This window comes from Equus asinus, chromosome 3, assembly GCF_041296235.1.
Source record: "Equus asinus isolate D_3611 breed Donkey chromosome 3, EquAss-T2T_v2, whole genome shotgun sequence".
In the NCBI taxonomy this organism is placed as follows: domain Eukaryota; kingdom Metazoa; phylum Chordata; class Mammalia; order Perissodactyla; family Equidae; genus Equus; species Equus asinus.
Genome location: NC_091792.1, coordinates 32,274,112 through 32,295,340, shown reverse-complemented (window position 1 = coordinate 32,295,340; position 21,229 = coordinate 32,274,112). Strand labels below are relative to the sequence as shown.

General features: G+C 43.7%; 1 protein-coding gene across 9 annotated transcripts in view; it reads right to left on the bottom strand.

The window, feature by feature from the left end:
* Nucleotides 1-20,840, bottom strand: part of GAB1 (GRB2 associated binding protein 1) — a 117,671-nt gene extending 96,831 nt beyond the window's left edge. For 3 of the 9 annotated variants that reach the window (XM_014838103.3, XM_014838106.3, XM_014838105.3), the window contains exon 1: nucleotides 19,894-20,530. In XM_014838103.3, coding sequence (XP_014693589.1) covers nucleotides 19,894-19,965 — 72 coding nt within the window. In that variant the 5' untranslated portion in view covers nucleotides 19,966-20,530. Of the gene's footprint in view, nucleotides 1-4,935; nucleotides 5,252-12,511; nucleotides 12,774-19,632; nucleotides 19,657-19,893 lie in introns of those variants that run through there. The other 6 variants (XM_014838108.3, XM_070504826.1, XM_070504828.1 and 3 more) reach the window with 6 other exon arrangements.
* Between the last annotated feature and the right edge of the window lie 389 nt (nucleotides 20,841-21,229).

Here is a 21,229-nt window from a genome sequence, read left to right as displayed (position 1 = left end):
GTGAAATTTAATAACTTCAGGCTAGAAATTCAAAAGCATAAACAGTGTATATATTTATATATATAAGTGATTGGCATATGAAATATAAATATATACGCTCATTACAATACCTGTTAAAAATTTAGGCTTTGATTTAATGTACCAGAGCTCTTCCCTAGGTTCTCATTTTTTTTAAAGGGTTTTTTAAAAATAGCTATGATCAAATTTCTTCTTTCCTTTTTTTGTTTTTGAGGAAGATTAGCTCTGAGCTAACATCTGCCACCAATCCTCCTCTTTTTGCTGAGGAAGACTGCCCTGAGCTAACATCTGTGCCCATTTTCCTCTACTTTATATGTGGGACGCCTGACACAGCATGGCCTGACAAGCGGTGCATAGGTACGCACCCAGGATCCAAACAGGCAGACCCAAGGCCACCAAGGTGGAACGTGCGAACTCAACCACGGTGCCACTGCGCTAGCTCTGTTCTTTCCTGTTTTTGATAATCCATCTTTGTGTTTTCAAAAAGTCAGTCTTAAGAAGCTTTGAAGAGATAAAGGAAAAAAACACAACTCTCCAATCAGGGAAAAAACCCTTTTTCAGCAGTTCTATTAAATGCACATTTTACATTTTATTTCAAAATCTTTGATGGGAGTGAAAGTTGGTGTCATCAGGCTGTATCTTTCCATTCCAAAGAGTAAGCATGAGGCATGGCTGCAAAGTGGCCTAAACTCTGGAAACTACCACACCATGGTAAGTACCCACAGCCTCAACAGATTCTAGATTTAAATGCCACCTCATTACATTGTCATCTCTACCCACCCTTCACCACAATAGATAAACAGGAAAAAAAACATCAAGGTGACTGGTTCTTGAAAAAGCTCCCTGGTGATTTTGACACTCCCCTGACCTGCTCCCTCAAAATGAGAACTAGAGAGCTAAGCATATGTGCTGCCAGATCTTCTCATCCTTAAAACCTGCTAATCAAAATATGTGAGAACTCCTAGTTTCAACTGACTATACTCCCTTGACTAGTTTTAGAGCCCAGAGTTGTGGTTTCAGCCAGACAGGCATCCATGCAAAGTGAAAAAAAGTATTTCTGACAGACACAGATACAGGCCACAAAACTAGAACCTTGTAAAGACCATTTGTACACTTGAGGGTTGAGCCAGGCCGGCATCTTTATGATCTGAGCATCCACTAGGTAGGAGGTGACTCTACAGGCATGCTAGTTTATCCTGTCTGTCCTGTTCCACCCATTTGTGTTCACACGACAAGCTTGTCTAAGAGGTCCTCCAGCTAGGCTCACAGAAAGAGCTTCAGAATTAATTCTGCAAAGACAAAAAACAGGCTGAGTAGGAACTCAAACTCATCCCGAAGAGATTACCAAAAGCTATTTTTGAGACAAGTCCTATGGCACATAGTCTAAAAAATACAAAAAGGTGGTAGAAAGAGAAGATCTGAAGTTTCTGCAGAATTAAAAAAAAAAGAGGTGGGGAGGGGAGGTTGTTCTGTTGGGAGGGTAAGGAAAATATCCTAAAAAGCATCTCCTAAAACGTTTCCCCTCCAAGAAGAAAAAGTAAACATTTTACAGGCTCAAATCTCTACACTCCTCTCAGAAATTCCCATTGCTCATCTGGCAGGCCTCCAGAAGGCCTAGCTTAGCTGGCAAGTATTCAAATACAGTTATTCAAAATATGTTAACGAGGCTACCGAGGTGCTCCCATCATATAACCCCAACCTCCCTTTCTTTGTGGGAACTGAACCTGTGCAGGTTCAAACGGCCCTGCCAAACACCTGCTAAGTGTACTGACTGTTGGCCTAACAACTGCCAATTTAAATTAAGCATTTCAGGAGAATGGCTTTGCTCAAGTGTATGTTGTCTTTAAAAATGAACATTTTGACATTCAAGTTACCCCCACTCCCATATTCTTCTATTGGTATAAAAATACAAGCACTAATGATTTACACTCTCTAAGTACCATATTCAAAGTACCTTAAAGATTCCAAGGTACTTTACAAGTATTCTTTTAAAAGTAATTTCCCAGGGGTTGGCCCAGTGGTGTAGCGGTTAAGTTCACACGCTCCACTTTGGTGGCCCGGGAGGTCCTGGGCACAGACCTATACACTGCTCATCAAGCCATGCTGTGGTGGCATCCCACATACAAAAACAGAGGAAGATCGGCACAGATGTCAGCTCAGGGTCAATCTTCCTCACTAAAAAAATAAAATAATTTCCCAGTGAACTATTTTTCATTCTAGACATGAAGAAATGGAAGTAGTAGTTACACATTGTGTAGACAATGACAACTGGAATCAAAAGCAGAACCCAGTTATTTTATCAGTTAATACACCGATTCAACAATATCTCTTTAGCCGAATATCAAGTATTTCTTTTGTATACACAAAGAAATCACAAAGCAACTAGTTACTCACCTTTGGTTTGTACATATTCTAAAAATCTCGAAATTTCCCCCACAAAATCAGACTATCTCACAATTTTCATTGCTCACTCTTCCTGCCTCCCAAAAAAGCATTAACTTGTTTCTTCATCCACACAGACATTCCACACATAGTCTGAATTTTAAAACTCAGGCTATGCAGCTTCATTTTCAGTGGAACAGAAAGTGCTGGTTCCAAAAAAAACCTCAGTATCTCTCCCAGTCCCTAAATTAATCCCCAAACCACCAGACCTCATGCAAGAAATCAGGCTCATCCAGTATCTGAAGTTAAAACACTGAAAGGGAGGTTGGAAAGAAGGTATAAATGGGATTACATAGTTACCCAGGGTGACTCATTCGCACATGCTCAAGATTAAACTGAGCACTGAATCTAGGAGCAGGAAAGAATTTTTCCTCAGGGGCAGAAAGGGGTGTGGGATTTTCAAATGCACACTAAGCAGGATCTTCTGCGTGGATCAGGTGATCCACATAATTAACTTCCTACTACAGCGAAGGAGCAAGCACAGGTGAGGCGCACGCCTTCCCAGAGGGTGTTGGTCAAAAGCCCTTTCAGATGCTTCCAATGCTACAGGGATGAGACGGAGAAGCAAAAGAGATGGGGTGGCACAATGATGTAAATATACCTAACGTCACTCAACTGTGAGCCTAAAAGTGGGGAAGATGGTCAACTTTACGTTATGTGTTGTTTTTGCCACCATTAAAAATAAAAATTAAAAAAAAGGGAGATTGGGGTCAAGTTACAATATTGCCATGCTCTGAGGAGCAGCTAAAATTCTCTTAAAATGTGAAAGGAGGGCCGGCCCGGTGGTGCAGCGGTTAAGTTCCCATGTTCCGCTTCTTGGCGGCCCAGGGTTCACCGGTTCGGATCCCAGGTGCAGATTTGGCACTGCTTGGCAAGCCATCCTGTGGTAGGCGTCCCATATATAAAGTAGAGGAAGATGGGCATGGATGTTAGCTCAGGGCCAGTCTTCCTCAGCAAAAAGAGGAGGATTGGCAGCAGATGTTAACTCAGGGCTAATCTCCCTAAAAATATATATATATATATGTGGAAGGGTTTGAATTTCAGAAATTACAGCAACCTACTGAAGATGAAGCTGGATACGGCAGACTGGGAATGGCACTGGGCTGGGTGTCAGGAAATTCGAGTTCATGTCCTCCTCTGCCTGCTGAAACCAACTGGCCCTGGACTCAGGGTATTTCCCACATCTCAATTCCCTAGGACCTCATTTTTCTCATTAAGAACAGGAAGAGTAATAAAAGTTTTTCTCCTTTTATTTCTTTAAGAAAAACTGGCCATTATCTTCCTTGAGTCATTTTCTTCTCCTTAGGTGTTTCAATAAAAATCTCAAAGTTATGAAAATTTATTCTGCTTTGGAAACATATGGTTTAGAAACACAACAGATTCTATTTGAAAACAAACGAATGATTTCAAGGCAAGAACCTTATTTGAAAGATTAAAAATATTTCAATATCCATGTTCCAATTTCCCTTTAGTTAGTAAGAACATGAGTTTCTCAACATAAAACTATTTCTCCAACTCAAGAACAAAAACCACATTTGCCAAAAAATGTAGTATGCATAAAATCTACCATAAGAGCATCTTTCAGTTGTTTAAAAAAATCACTGAGGGCCAGCCCAGGGGCACGGCAGTTAAGTTCACATGTTCTGCTTCAGTGGCCCGGGGTTCGCCAGTTTGGATCCTGGGTGCGGGCATGGCACCGCTTGGCACGCCATGCTGTGATAGGCGTCCCACATATAAAGTTGAGGAAGATGGGCATGGATGTTAGCTCAGAGCCAGTCTTCCTCAGCAAAAAGAGGAGGACCGGCAGTAGTTAGCCCAGGGCTAATCTTCCTCAAAAAAAAAAAAATTTAAAAAAAAGTCACTGAGTTAAGTAGAGAGATACTAAACATGTTTAATACTTAATACTTAACACTTAAATATGTTTAAGTATCAAAATCATACCTTAAAACAGAAATAATCAAAGTACCAACATATTATGAATTTTAAGTCAATCTATGAACATTTTCTATTGAAATATAAGTAAATATGAAAATATTATAAGGCTAAATATGTACATTAAGTTTAATGATAAATCTTATGTAATTATTAAAGAAACATTTCCCTTTAGCAACATATACAAAAGGCAATAAATCTGCTTATCTAATATTTATAACTTTTTTCCTATATTTTAAACCAAAACCAGAAAAGTCTAAGTTAAAATACTCCCACTGAAAATTCATAAGCTATATATTTTTTATGCTGCCCCTGGATGACTATTAAATGTTATGGTTCTCCCTAAAAGCATTTATACTTATTTTCAACAAATATAAATATTCATTGGAAACATCTATCACTATGTTAAACAACATACGAGTTAGAATAAATTAGAGGAAAAAAACTTGAAAAAATAATTAGAAATATCAAGAGGCTCATAAGAAAAAAGATCTACCAAGAGTATAGTTTAAAAAATACCAGAAAGCCAAGAAATAAGGTCACCTGAAACAAAGAGAGCAAGTGGTGAGCCCAGCCTCCAACTCTTGGTGCAAGGCAGAAGTGACAGGAGTGTTTTCTTTGTTGTCAGAGTGAAAGGCAGTTCTGGGTCTCCGCCGCCTCGGAGGAGCAAGCCTTCTATTCACTTCAGGAGCAAAGTGACCTACTAACCAAACTTACCTGGACTCTGCGTGCAGTGAGAGGGTGTGGTCGATTTTGCATATAATAACAATAATGATACTCAAGACTTACAAAGCAGATATGAAGATTCTATAAGATCCTGCAGGCAGCTGGGCAGAGTATCTAAGAGGCTGAAGTATTCCTGAGTAAATAAATGGAGGAGAAGGGAGAGAGCATGAAGGATGATAAAAAGGAAGGGAGGGTGGAAAGGTTAGCAAGCCAGCCAGAGACACGATAGTGGTGAGAAGTTCTCAAGTACAATCTGGGTTCCCAGCACGTGTTTATGAAAAAATGAACACTTTAACACAGATGGTTAGGGCACGGTAAAGAACGATTTTACAAGGGCTATATATGGCCATCATTTTATAAGTAACTTCCAAAATTCCTTCGGGGGTGGGGCGGGGGGCCTGTCAAGATCTCTTTGCAAGGTAATTGAATGGAATCATAAAGTTCCCCTAAGGAAATAATACGTCAAAAAAAATTATACCTTTCTAGAAATAGAGTAAGTTCAGTAGGTAGTTGGAAATAAAATCATTTACTCCTCTAAGATATTAAATAATCATTCCCACCTGGTCCACTTCTTGACTAGTTTTCTAAAAGAGTCTGTCTTGTCTGTCTATCTCTCTTTCTCTAAAATGAACTTTTGGGGGGGCCAGCCTGGTGTAGTGGTTAAGTTCGCACGCTCCCTGTCAGCAGCCCCATGTTCGCCAGTTCAGATCCTGGGCGTGGACCTACACACTGCTCATCAAGCCATGCTGTGGTGGCATCCCACAGAAAAGAACTAGAAGGACTTAACAACTATGATATACAACTACGTACTGAGGCATTGGGGAGGAAAAAAGAGGAGGAAGATTGGCAACAGATGTTAGCTTAGGGCCAATCTTCCTCACCCCTCCAAAAAAAAGCATATCTTTAAAAAATAAAATGAACTTTTAAATCAAAGTTTAGGTTATAAGAGACAGGTTAGAGTATACACAACAAACATACAGAGAGAGAGATCTGAAAACAAGAAAACTTCTTTAGTCAAGCAGAACTACTTTGGTACTCTTTTACAAATCACCCACATCTCAACTAACCAAAAATAAGGCAAACCAGACATGCATTATAAAAGACAATGAGAAAGAATATTTGAAATTAGAGCTATTGCAGGAAATTTGGTCTGTATTTTAATAATACGCTTTCAGATCCAATAACCAGAATAACCAGAACTTCTGGTGAACAGCTAATCCTCCTTCATCTCTGCTCTTCATCTTTAAGCCATTCATAAACTCTTGATTCAGGAATGCACATTGTTTTTTGAACTGATACCAACACAATACCTTCCTTGATTTAACAACGTATTTTGAGCTTCTTGGCGATGGTTAGGCACTTTCTCATATTCTAACCTTTCTAAAAATTCCCTTTCACTTTTGTCATCCTCTAAATATGTCCTCTGCAGGGGGGAGTTTGATCTAAGTCACCGCTAGAAAACACTATGCACCTATTTTTTTAAGCATCTCAGTGTATTTCCCGTATCCCACAGAAGAGAGGCTAAAGTTACTTTCCGAGTTTTGGTTCTCACCTTCCTATCCCACTCTTTATACCTATTTACTTCTAGTAGATTTGTTTCTTCTCCCTTTTTTCCTCCATGCCCAACTCAGGATCTCTCCAAGTATAATTTAAGGATCACCTACATCAGAATCCAACAAGGGTTTAAGTTAGAAAACCTAGTTTTCCGGATCTCTATCAAGACTTGCTAAAAATCTCAGAAGGTGGGTAGGGCTCAAGAATGCTCATTTGAAAAGTTACCCAGGTCACTGTTATGCACACTGAAGTTTGAGGACCACTGCCCCAAACTAAAGGACACAGGGATATACCAAGCTATAAATAAGCAACGTCAGAGCACCTAAGAGAGAGCAGGGTGGCAGTCCTCACTTCACCTTCCTTTTAAAATACAGATGGAAGAGGCAAGACAGCATGGAGAGTGGAAGACGAACTGAATGGGAGACATCAGCATAAATGCAGACTCGTCAGCCCTGCTTTGGTGGCTACTGCCAATTACAGTAGCCAGACCTGCAAGGGGACTGATTACATGTAATTTATAAAAAGTAAACAAGCTGGGCGGCTTGTGAACGATGAATGGTGATATCCAAGCCAAGAAGTAATAAAAAGCATGAATATATGACTCAGCATTCCGCCCCCCCCCCCACCGACACACACACCCGGACAACAATTGGTTTTACTCTAGCTAGGATTAGTGAGGGCAAAATGAGTATTTGGGTAATGATTTAAATGACAACAGACATTTGAGAGGGTTTTTGTCTATTGTGTAAAGCCTTGTGAAAGGGTTACACAGCACCAACCTCTGATGTTCAAAAGCTCAGGCCTCTCAATGACTGTTTTTCTCAATCTTATCGAACTCATAAAAGTTAATGTCTGATTCCAATGCTTCAATACAATCCTGCACCTGAATAATGGCTTTTAATGGAAACATAGGGAAATAAACTAGATAAATAATACAGATGTAGGAACCAAGAATTATGAGGGTTTTCTCAACTTCAGCACTATTGATATTTTGGGCTAGATCATTCTTTGTTGTGGGGGCTGTCCTGTGCAATGCCCTACCTCTACCCACTAGCAGCCAGTGGCATCCCCAGTTATGACAACCAAAAATGTCCCCAGACACTGCCAATTGTCCCCTGTGGGGGCAAAACCCCCTCCCCACTCCCACTAAAAAACCACTGCCCTACACAGAAACATCATGAAGACATGTTCATATTAGCAAAACAGCTCACAGAACATATTTCTGACATCACAAAAATCTCAGGATTTTCTCTTAAATCTATATATTAAATACATCTCTTTTAAGTATATCACCCTATTTTTCCATAAATGTTTCCATTACCAGGGACTAAAATATAAAATCTTAATATTGCTGTAGTAAGCTTATCCAAGCCATTTACGAAAGTGCCATGTAACGAAACAACTGAGTTGGCTCCTCACCTCTCCTGGTCACAATCAAGCAGCAGAAGGACTCTGTCAACTTCATCTCTAAAATATTCACGTCCGTTTACCAGAGCCAACACATCCATCAGGCACAGGAGGTACAGCGCTAGCGTCCATGAGACTTTTAGGAGCCCATGAAAAGTGTTTTAATATTAATTTCTTTTAGAATCAGAATAAAAAATGCCAGCTTGGAATACATTCATCTTTATACTGACAGAGTTGCAAAATGTGATTTTTATTAGTTTTTTGTAGAGGAAGGGGGGCCCATGAAGACAAAAGTACCTGAAGTTCACAAAAATCATCGCGTGCCCTGCCACCTAAAGGGGAAATAAGCAACTGAAACCAGCAAGTACAATGAGGCGTCATAGGCACTGTGCTACCAGAAGGGCAGAGCATCACAGGAGGACAAAACAGATGCTCTGGGACCACTGTGTCTGTGTGTGTAAGTGATCGTGGTGGTGGGAGTTCAGGGGAAGCTCCAGGAGGGCAGAGAATAAGAAGTCAGCCTGGCGGTGGAGGCAGAGAAGAGAAGGCCAAGAATCCCTGGAGGAGAGAAGAGCATGGGCAAAGGGCAGAGAGTGCTCACCAGGCCAGTTGGGGACATGCAAGGTGAGTACAGCCTAAGAAGACAGCATGAATGAAAAGGAAGCAACAAGTGCTCCTGGAGGCATACGCAGGTGACACCTCACAAGGAGCACTGCAAAACAAGAGGAGATTTGGGCACTGCCGAGAGCAAAGGAACGCTGCAGAACAGCTCCAAACTGGGGAATGGTATGACCAGATTTGTGTTTCAGAAAGGCCATTCTGGCTGCCTTGATGAAGACAGTTTGGAGCGGGCCAAGAGTGGAAGCAGGGAGACCAACTGGCTATTGCAGCAATCCAGAAGAAAGGCAAGGGTAGCTTAGTCAACACAGGGGCCAATAAGTCAAGAGACATTTGGGAGGTAAAATTGTCAGGATTTGGTCAGTGGGTGTGGAGAATGAGGAAGGGACAACAAAGAAAACATTCCGGCTTAAGCTACTGGACAACGGACACCAGGACACCAGACGGTGGTATGACAGACTGAGAGAGGGAATGATAAGAGGATCAGGTTTAGGGAGAGGATGGGAAGACCTGCTGTGGGTATGCTGACTCTAGGTTGCTGTCGGGTATCTAAGCAGTTAGGGATCTAAGCAGTTAGATCCATAGATGTGGAGTGAGAAACTGGCTGAGATAGTCTTCGAATCATCAGCACCTAATATTTCAGATTCATAGATGGGCTTTAAAGATTAGAAAGCACGCAAGGTTATAATAACATTAGTGTGTAAGTTTGTAACAATTCTGTGGAATATGAGAGCCCAGAGCTTCTATCAGATTTTCAAAGGAGTTCATGAACTCACAACGGATGAAGAACCACAAACAGCATGAGATGGGAGAAGAGACCGTCCAGGCAGGGCTAGCACTCAAACCCTTCAGAACTCTAATGCTTAGGGAAACCAGAGCCTGGTATCAGGAAGGCAGAGGAAAGAATGTATTTTGAGAAGAGGGATTGGTCATCTCTGTCAATGTAGTCAGGAGTTCCATGAAAAATAAGAACTAAAAAGTTCAAATCTAGTTCTCCTAGATTTGGCAACCAGGAGATCATTGGGGACCCTGGTGAGAGGCGTTTAGATAAGCGTAGTGGAAAAGGACCCAGGTTGTATCCCATGACGAAATGAGTGGCAGATGAAGACGAGGGGGTAACCAAATGTACAAAACCCAGTCAAGAGTCTGGCTGAAAAAGGAACAGAAAGAGTCTCACTCCAGCCCCATCTTTGAAAAGTGAATCCATCTTTTAAGGTCCTGCTGACATCTCTCTTACCACCTTCTTTAAACCTTCACAGAGTCCCTGAATTCACCACCCTCTGCTGAATTCTTCTGGAGCCTTGTCTCATGCATCAGTGATCATAATGTAATTTGCAGTACTGAGTGCATCCCACGTCCCTAGTAGCATATAAACTGCGGACGGGTGGAGACAGCGCCCTCTTGGTCCTCCTCTTCTGAATTCTTTGCAGTGCCGTGTTCACAGCGGGCATTCCCTCAGTGACTGAAAGATGTGACCTGAGAGGTGAGAGGTCTGGTCCTGCTAGAACAGCTGGTTAACTTGTATGACAAATCAATTGCAGACAGATCAATTAGTCTCCCAGAGGCGAATTTTCATTCCCTATAAAATGGAGCTGGACTCAGCTAGGGCAGAAGGAGCTATATGTAACTAGAAAAGATATTCAATAGACCCATTGTTTTGGTAATGCAAACCACAGAAAGTAAAACTGGATTAAAAACCAAAGGACATTCAAACAACACATGCGAGAGAAATGGGTTAGAAAAGGCTGAGAAACACTGAATGAGATGATTTATAACTTTAGGTTTGAAATTCTACAATTATTTGGTCATGCTGTTCAGGAGATTGTATAAGGTACCACAATGTTCATTTTAGACACAGAGAACAAATGGCACCTTTGTCCTCTGGAAATTAATATCCTATTACAAACATCAAAGAATGATAAATGAAGCCATAAGTCTCTTTGTAAACAGATCATGTGTATACATCTTCTACTGTGTATACTGTGGGTCACTATGAAAATCATCTAAAAATATATTAAATATAAAAACACATTAGGTCTGCTTTTCCCGTTTTGACTATCTGCTTAAATGAAGAGAAATAAAAGAAGAACACCGTTCAATAGCACCAGTTTAATTTCGTGCCTTTTTCTTTGGAGATAAATGGCCTTTATACCCAGTGAAGATTACTCAGAAGGCTCTGGTTTTATCTAACAGCATCACTAAGAACAATCGATCTTCCCAAATATTTTGCTTTCTGACTAGTTCAGTATTTCCTTTTCCATTTTCTCAACACTTCAAACATTTATGCCTGAAAATGTCAGGGAGAGCTTGTAAAATGCAATACTCCTACACAACTTTGGGGTCAATTATAACTTTGCCAGAGGGAAGGGGGTTCAAACAACACCTCCCTAACTGAATGAGGTGATCACTCCCCAAGAAGCTCTCCGTAACACCACTGGAATTCAAAACACTGCAGGTAGCATTTTACCAAGGGTTTCTCTTCCAAGAGGCAAAGATTAAAGCACTTCTCTCCCGCTAATCAAGGGTCATCCCTCCAACCAGAAGCTTTCATCTTGGCTGCTATGACTCTGGCCAAGGCACTGATGGGAACGTGTGATGGGAGGCAGTTGAGAAAGCACACCAGGTACTTAATTCTTTGATCAGGTAGTCATCTCAGGGAGGAGTTCTGCTACTCAGAAAGTGGCCTAACCACATTTCCCAAGACAGCAGTAACTAAAAACTGCATTTCAGGAGAGGAAAACAATCTACATGCCGGGTGGACCATTAGTGTTCCTAGTCTTGATTACAGCATTACAGGGACATGAATAATCCCCCCTTTTTAGAGGAAAGGTGAAAGAATGTGTGTGTAAAGGTTTTGACACAAATACTTTGTGATATTGGGGCTAAGCTTATATTACAGAAGAAGTGGAAACAAAGAGGAAAGAGCATGAAGCAGGGATCCATGCGACAAAGACAGTTTTTACCTTTCTCCCACTTAAAAAAGTTAGCAAATAAAATAGTACAGCAACTGGTTAACTGATGCATTAAATACAATTTAAAAAACGACAAAAATAGATTGAGTTTTCAACCTTCTCCTGACGCTAGATAGTCCTGCATTTTCATTTCACAAAAGCAAGCCTCTTAACTAAAACTATATTTACCTGCTTATTTCATGTATAACAGCTAAATATATTTAGGCGATAAGGACAAACATTTAATTTAACCCAGCGACATGAAAGTAACTAACAAAGCCTTAGTGTTAACTGACATTTTTTTCCCTCTTCAGACCAGAGGATGTCCTCCTCTCACTTTTCTCTTGAAATGTAAAATGCAATTTCCATATTTTCTTTTTCCAGGTGTGATATTTTTAAAGAACATATAAAATTCAAAAAAAAATTAAACTACATGAGTCAAAACAAAGGAAAATAAATAAAAAAGGGAAAAGAAAAACAATGAACAGGATAGTTAAAGCAAAGTTTAGTATTTTTCTTCCTTTTAAAAAAATGAACTAAGATTTTTACATTGAAAAGAAATGTTTGGACTCTTGGTATATTGTTTTTAATTCATGGAACAATGTAGCCATTTGTTTTTTTCCTTTTAGGACATTGTTTTTTTTGAACACATAGGGAATTGCCTAGGCCAAGTATGAATTCAAAGTAAAAAGCTGGGAGGAAAAAAAAAAACACCACCATAAGAAAAACTTGTGGTAAATTTGGCATTCTTTCCAGTATATAAAAATAAAAGAAAACGCAGTTTAGAAATATGATAAAAATTTCTGAAATGCACACAAAGGAAAGAGCGATTAAATGGTAGAAAAAAAATTAAGATAACTTACATTTCCCGTTCTTTCTTTGCAACTTACATCTTCATTCGCGGTTTGCATATAGTAGCTCTGCTAAAAACAACCACATGGAAAATTTTCGTTCCAGATAATACTGCAGGACGGGGCTTGGCAGCCACAAGTTGTAATCAGAATGCTTCAAGAGCTAATGTAACAGAGATAACAACCAAGCGTGCATTTCAGTGCACAGTCTTAACTATTTTTCACAAAGGAGGCTGTGGGAGGGTCAAAAGCTGCTAGGTTCCACTTCATATGTATTCAGCAATGAGAATTTTTCTCTTTGGTTAGGGAGAATTTTGCTCCTATGAATAAAAAAATTGCTTAAAATATAAACGATTCCTTTTTCCAGTTAAGACATTCTTGTATTACTTAAGGTGTTCGTGCATACAAGCCTGGAAAGGTCAGAAACTTCCAATTCTTAAAACGACTTTTCCCAGTAATTGCACAGGCCTGAACTGCCGTCTACAGTTCATTCTGGCTTCCCCAGCCATTGAGTTGGCAACTGAAGAGGCTACTTATTTAATGGATGTGGAAATGCACGTACAATGAGCCACTTTTCCCCAGGAGTAATCTAAAGAAGAAAAGAATACTAATTTTATTTGCGCTGGTAGTCAAAGAGGGGAAAATAAAGAGATCTGTGACTTGATAAGTTTCCTGTACTTAGTCCACAAACTGATAAAAGGAGTCACAGAAATGTTGTGACTTCTATCCAAGTTCAAAAGGCAAATTCAGATGGAGCTCTAAGTTGGTAGAAATTAGCTACCATGTTAATGCAAGGAATGTGAAATGAGAGAAACCCCTCCATCAACAGTCAGAAGGGGTTTAACGTGATCCAATGGTGTTATTCTCTTTCCTCCAACACTAGCTGGCACTCACACAGCTGGGCTAAGATGGCTTCCAGAGTCCAAAATAAGACGCTCGCCCAAGGCAGCGCTGGCCCTCCTGCTGGAACTCAGAAGCAAATGGAATCAAAGGCTCTTTTATTCTCCCTCCCACCAGAACATGCTCCCTCTCTGTTGTAAACCAAATGCTTGCCAGAATGAATTATTTAGCTGAAAACAGACATAAAGAAATCTTAAATAACACACGTCCCTTGGAATCGTAATAAGTTCAGGTGACCAAACAAGTTGTTTTGTTTGTTTGTTTCTTGGACTGAGACAGAAAATTCGCTTGTGGTCAGGATCCCACCAGGAGCATTAGGTCATAGCAGCAACAGAAACTTCTCAAACTAGAAGTTACAACTGACGTCCACACTCCGTGCATGAAACTGAGGTGTTCTGAAGCCGTTCTTTCACTAGGATGTCTAAATTCATCACAAAGTCTTTGTTCTTCCTTTAAAACCGGGCTTCCCTTATGATTTTGCTATATCTGCCAGCAATACTTCAATTCTTCTAAGAACGAGCCTGAAATTCATTTGTGATGTTTTCCCTGCCCCCCCATCCCTCCCCCTCAGTCTAAACTCTTAAGACATTGTTGTCTCTATCATTCATTTGGCAATTAATCATATATGGTCTTATAACATATGTCTTGTAAAACAATTTAAATACGCGTGCATTTACAGCTTGTCTTCACAAACAGATTAGAAACTCCTTAAGGGCAGGGAATGGGCCTTTCCCTCCACTGTATTCCACACATGGCACATTATAAAAACTCCAGAAATACCTGTTTATTTATTCAGTCAACAGATACTTGGTGAGCTCTACTCTGAGCCAGGCACTGCTCTGGGTGCTGGAGACACAGCACCCAACACAGGAACCCCACAGCCCTGTGCACAGTGCATGTGCTTTCTGTTAAGGGAAACGTCAGAGTCAGCCCTGATGGCTTTAGTGGTTAATGTTTGGCACTCTCACCACTTCGGCAGCCCGGGTCCGTTTCAGGTCGTGGAACCACACCACGCATCTGTCAGTTGCCATGCTGTGGTGGCAGCTCGCATGGAAGAACTAGAAGGACTTACAACTAGGATATACAACCACCCAGTGGGGCTTTGGGGAGAGAGAAAAAAAGAGGAAGAGTGGCAACAGATGTTAGCTCAGGGCCAATGTTCCCTGCACAAAAAAAAAAAGCAAACAAAAAACAGGGTGGGGGGACATCAGAGGTTCCCCAAAGAATTCTGCTTAAGTAGTTCCTAATATATTCACTAAACTTTTTAAGATGTACAATAAACTAAGATTTATTTCCCAAAAAGGAGGCCCACCGAGAAGCTCCCCAACTGCCCCTCCCTCCCAAGGAAACGCCTGAGAAGACGAATGTTAAACCAAATGAGAGTTCAGAAAGTCTATTTGCCCACCCCTTCCCCATTTTACAGACAAGGAAACTGAGGATCAGAATGGTCAAAAGATCAGGTGGGTGGTGGCAAAGCCAAGTGGAATCCTGGGTCCTGACATTCAATCCCGGGTTCCTTCCACCATAGCACGTTTTACCCCAAACCTTCAAAAATGTAGTGGTGCACCTGCTAGGAGGGCCCGTCTCCTGTGTTAGTTTCTGTAAGACAATCAGGAGTGCTGGCAGGCAATGTTCCACATCTATCACCTCTTACACTTTCTCAATCTGCAAATTATCAAGACTTTGTCGACTCTAAAATACCGAATTTTACTTAATCTTAAAAAGTGCTTTGTCGGGGGCTGGCCCCGTGGCCGAGTGGTTAAGTTCGCGCGCTCCGCTGCAGGCGGCCCAGTGTTTCGTTGGTTCGAGTCCTGGGCGCGGACATGGCACTGCTCATCAGACCACGCTGAGGCAGCGTCCCACATGCCACAACTAGAAGAACCCACAGCGAAGAATATACAACTATGTACTGGGGGGCTTTGGGGAGAAAAAGGAAAAAATAAAATCTTTAAAAAAAAAAAGTGCTTTGTCATTTTATTTCTTTCAGATTTTTAAAGCAGACTTAAAATGGCAAAACACACTGAAATAACCAATTCAGCTGTCAACCCAATTATCCAAGTACAACTCTTGCCATATTATTCTATTTTGTTCAAAGATGATCTTTTTAAAAAACTTAAAAATAAAATTTTAAAACAGCAGAATTCTAAAACTACTCATACACCTTCGTAATGGTAATTCTGAACCCAAAAGACAACAATCAAACTTAAGAATTCGGCAAGTTTTACATGGAGGGTTTTGCACTCATCGTTAAACCCAAGCACAATGAAAGAATGAACTTGCATTAACTACTACAAAGGCTGATGTAATCGGTAGTTGCTGATCTTTGTTCTGCCACACTGGAAAAGGTAAAAAGAAAACATTAGGAATTTGAATGGAATGTTCACTAACATGAGGACTGCAAGAAAAAAAAATTCCTTCAAAAGAATAATTATGCTCCTTCACATGACAGCAAAAGCTTCGGAACCGTTGATCGCTACTGGTAATTGCCAAAAAAGGGCAGGAAGAGCTTCCAGACATCACAGCCCTCTTTGTGGTAGTGGCACCCTTGAGCAGGGACTTCAGCTTAGCACAGATCCCAGGTTGTCCTTGAAACATGGAGATGTTGCTACTCTGCCTGCCTGTGTCCCTCTCCTCCACAGAGGAAGGTTATTTCTGTTTCTAGGCCCATTTTCAGAACCAGGGGTGTGTTCTGGAAGTCCAGATAACCATCCTATTAACTGACAGCTGAAGAGCAGAACCCCAGCTGGGTGCAGATTATTCACCGGAGAACTGGCTGAGGTCTTGCTCCCAGGCTGCCTGGCAGCTAACAGGCCACCTTGCTCTGGCCTCAGAAGCAGGTTCTCCTGCAGAGATGGCACATCTGCCCAGTGCTGACAGCTGAGCCATGGAGGAGGCCAAACTTGGTGGCCAGGCTAGAGGCAGGCCACAGGGAAGCTCCTCCTGCAGAGATCTGGTGATAGCCAGCTGGCTTGAATCAAGCCTTTGTTTTCAGACTTGCATTTTATCTTAGCTAAAATTTCAGGTCCTGATGAAAATTCCACCATTATTTCAAATGGCTGATTTGTCTTTAAGTAACGCTTAAAAAATCTGAGCACCGCTGTTGAGGGCATACTACCAAGAGTGTACTTGTTTTTTGTAACCCTAGTGACGGTGATCTGTACATGATTCCTTAACCAAGTGAGAAAGCAGCTGTTTAATATATAACTCAGGACAAAAACAGCAACACAGTAGTAGCAGAACTGAAAGAAACATGAATATTTTCACCTCCAGTTTAAGAAGACTAAGAAATTCGGAGGATGAAACACATACAAGAAGTTCTTACCCCTTTGCAAATAAATATATAGAAACAATTTAAAAGAGAAGAAAAGGCTAGGAATCTGCTCACTACTCCAGTCTTTCATTCTTATGTCACTTTCGCTCTCTTTAGGAAATTCAAGGAAAGCTTCCATATCAGATGAACACACTAGTATGCAAAGAATACAATGCTGCATGAGTTGACTACGGAACAGTAAACATAAAATGGAGTTGTAAATGGAATGCACTGGGACCATAATTTGAGATGACTTTAAAGATAAAACGAAAACAAGTTTTTGTCACTTAAAAGCCCTTCAGGATCATCTTAATCAATGTCTGGACTACCCTATAAACACTGTAAACAGCAAGATGACTGTCAAAATCCCATGGGCCAAACATTTCCCAACAGAATCAATGCTCTAACTCTTTGATGTCTCATTTAACAATTATAGTACCGCGCATCCAAGATATCTTTCACAGCAAATCCATTCATCAAAAACCATTATCAAGCCACATTTTGCCTATTGGGTGGCCAACAATGTTTCCTTTCATCCAGAAAATAAGATTTTACATGAAAAGAAAACAAGCATAGGAAACGCATGCATACATGCCCATGTCCTTGTGGGTCAAAGCCGCTTTAGCAAAAACAATCTAAACTGGATACCAAAGCCAAAAGATCAATAATCTGGGAATATCAAAATCTTCTGGGCAACCAACTTGACAGCTAAAATGTGAGACAAGTTTCATTTTAACTTAAAACATTGCGGTCATCCTCTTGGACCCCTTCTGAGAGCCACCCTGCCCACTGTCTTCCTGGGCCATCTCCACAGCCCAGTCACTAGTGTGTAAACAAAGCACCAGTACTCCGCCAGGCAAGACAAACCCTGCCTCCTCCCAGCTGTTAGGCATATCCTTCCCCTTGCTGACAACACAATTTAGGGAGCCCACTGTCTCTCTAAAGTATTCTCATGGTCTCCGACTACATTGAGCGTGTTCCTCAAAACATCTATTAAAACAAAACCCATCCCACTTAGCTCGAGCACACACTAAGAAACCACCAGGCGTTGGCCTACCTTTTCACATATACTGGACTCATCTTTCCCAAGACACAGAAAGCTGCTTGAAGGGTTTATGCTTCTTTAGCACAGCACATCTGATCCACAGCCCACCTCTTCCTTGTATTCTCAAGTAATACTCACAGACTTATAGAAAGTTATAATCTGGAAGGGCCTTTAGAGATGATCTAGTCTGAGCTCTACTTGAAATGAACTAGATGAGCGTCATTAACCTTTTAGAGCCCAGGTAGTCAGGCAGAACTGGGTTCAAATCCCACCTCTGGTACATTCTAGTTATATACACTGTCTTCCCATCTGTAAAACAGACATAATACCTACCTGAGAAAACTGTCGTAATGACCAAATGAAATACACATTTTTTTATTTAGACTTTCCATTTTTTCTGTCCTTGTTATAATCTTTTTGGCTGATTTTCTTCCTGGTTTATATTATATTAAATTGCAAGTCCAAGAAGCAGGGCTTTTTTCCTACTGTTTTCTAATCTTAGGGTGCCTAGTCCAGTGCTCTGCACCTTTTGAGAGAGCCACAAACCAGCCACGTGAAAGAATGTGGTAAATCTCTACTATCACTTCCCACTTCAGCAAATGTACCATTCTTTAGTTCCCCCAAGAACCCAATCACTTAAACCTCTGTCTTTCCTAAACTGTGCCTTCTCAAAACAAACACATCTATCTCCCTGCTTCCTCTTCTCACACATATACAACCTTCACTTTAGAACTGAGAGCTGAAAACACCACTGCTTCTCCCAAATCTTTGGGATAAAGTTAGCATCTCTACCAGAATATTCACACAAACTGCAATAACTGGAGAGGTGGGATTTGAAAGGATGCAAATCTCTGGAGAACTTTCTTAGGATCTGTGGCATCAACTCTTTAAATGAGAATCACTTGTCTATAACAAATTCTGGCAGAAAGTAAACCAGAAACCCACTGGTGAGTTGTCAGCGAAGTTAACTATTTCACTTCACTCCATTCTATGCAAGCAAACAGTGACTAACAGGAATAACCCGAGCTTTAACAGTGGGTGTAGACGTCCGTCAACAAGAAACAGTCTCCATTAGAAGAAGTGTCAGTCCCCTGGTAGTAAATTTATATTTAAGAGGGCATAAATTTTGCTTCTGGTACATATTTTACCAGAAAAATATTTGCTTCAAATGCCAGGGCAAAAGCGTCATTTCTTTTCTTTGCAAGGGGCAGCGACAAAAGAACCAACGCGGGAGAAGGGACAAGGTCCCAGACCGCTGAAAAGGACACAGATTTCCACCAGAGAAAGGTTGATTCTTTCAAGGAATATTTTCCCCAACAGCTAAAACGGTTTAACACACAATCAGCATCTTGTATCAATTACACAAATACCATTTAAGCAACTCTGGTGGCCTGGGAAAGGACCGCAACACACAGAAATCCTTACTGGCCCCAGCTGTCCCCTCCTGCGGGGCTTGACAGCGTGTCGAAGACGCCCAAACACGAGCCACCAGGCTCCCCCCAGCGCCCTCCTCTCGCAGCAAACTGCCAAGGCTCTCGGGCCAAACGCCAATGGCCCTCAGTTCAAAACCGCGAAAATGTGAACGCTGCTAAGCAAACGGTAGGGCGCGTGATAACTTTTCTTTCCCTTTTGCGCGGATTTGAGATGCTTGTCTCTAACACCAACTTCCCAGGTCCGCAGCCCGCTTCTCGCAGCCCAGCTCGAGAGAAGGCGAGGGGGAGCGCGGACCAGAGAGAGGGCTGGTGAGTGCTCAGACCTCAGCGGTTTTCCTAGTGCGGGAAACTGAGGATCCAGCAGCCCCGTAAGGATGAGATGCAGATATAAAGAGAGGAGTAGGCTCCCCTCCTCACCCCTGCTAAAAGGAATAATAAAACTCACAGCGGGCATTTAGCTGGAAATGCCGGGCCCTCCTATGGGCCGAGAAGGCCCGCAGGGCAGGCGTCTGGAATCTGGAGGAAGAAAGTTGCCGGGCAAAGGGGAGGCCAGGGCGTGAGTGTAGACACGGTCCCGGGCCTGCCTGGGAAGGGATCGGGGGAAGCGATGGGGGCCGAGTTGGAGCACCAGCCCCGCGCGCGGCCGGCTGCAGCCGCCGGGGCCGGCGGGGAGGGGTGCGGGCGCGGAGGCTGAGGCTCTACTTACATAACGCTTCAACTTCTTCTCCGGGGGGGACTTGCGCAGCCATCCCGAGCAGACCACTTCGCCGCCGCTCATGGTGCGCGCGTCTCGGGCTCCGGGCCGGGCAGCAGAGGGACGGCCGGGCGCGCTCCCGACACAGCCGACGCCCGCCGGCAGCGCAGCGCCGAGGGCCGGGCTCTCCGGCGGCGCAGCCCGGGCCGACGGGGCGGGCGGGCTCCGTGACGCGCTGGTGGCTCTTGGTGTCCGAGCCTTCCCGCGCGGGTCCACGGCCGTCAACACGAGTGGGCTGCGCCAGCGAGGCCGACAGCTCGGGGCAGGGGCCGCCGCCGCGCCGAGGGCGCCCCGGTCTCTGTTCAGTGCGCCCGCCTCGCCGCCAGGCGCGCCGTCCCGCCGGCCGCCTCGGCAGCGCTCCGGCTCCGCGGGACTCTGCCCCAGCAAGGCGCCCGAGCCTCGGTCCCCTGCGCTCCGCCCCCTAGGGACAGGACCTCCCCAGAGCGCTTTCCCAAACACACACTACGCTGCACGCGCGCGCACACACACACACTCACACACACACACACAAAGCCCCCGCGCGGCGCCCACTCCGGCTCGCCAGCTCTCGGTTTCGGTGCGCCCCGGGCGATCCTCTCCTTCCCCCTCTAGCCGGAGGGTGGGTCCCTTCCCCGCGGCGCCCGGGAGACGTCAAGGGAAGGGGCAGCCGCGAGGGTCCCGTGGGCAGCGGGCGCAGCGCAGGTCCCGGGCCACGAAGGGAGCCGAGGGGTGGGCAGCGAAGCGCCGGGCGGCGCCGGGCGCCGGGAGCTGGGGAGGGCGCGGGTCCCGCCGGAGGCGGGGATCGCTCTCGCGGCCGCCGAAGAGGGCGGGGAGCGGCGGGGGAACGAGGCGCTCGGCTGCTAGGCTCCGGGGACTGATCCCACTGTCCCGTCCCCTCGCGCTCCTCCCGCGCCGCCTCCCCCACCCTGGGGCGCGCGGCAGGTTCGGAGCGGCCCGGCCCCCAGCCCCGATCCCTCCCTCTCCCGGCCTCCCGGCTATCTCTTCCTCCCTTTCCTCCTCCCCTTCCCACGTTCAGGCTGGCTCAGGTTTCTGTCCAGACTTTCTCTGAAACTCCGCCGGGGCGCTTCCAGCCAAAACAACAAGGGCCGGGGGAGGAGGGGACGAAGGGAGGGAGGGAGCGGGAGAGGGAGGGAGCGGGAGTCCGAGAGGCACCCTGGGATCTGTAGTTCCGGAGGCTGGAGCGGGGTCCTTGGCCGCCCGGTGGCGTTGGCGGCCGGACCCCTCTGCGGCCTCGTCACTGGAGAGCGCATCCCAGTCCTTGGCGTGGGCAGCGCCGCCGAGGCTTGGG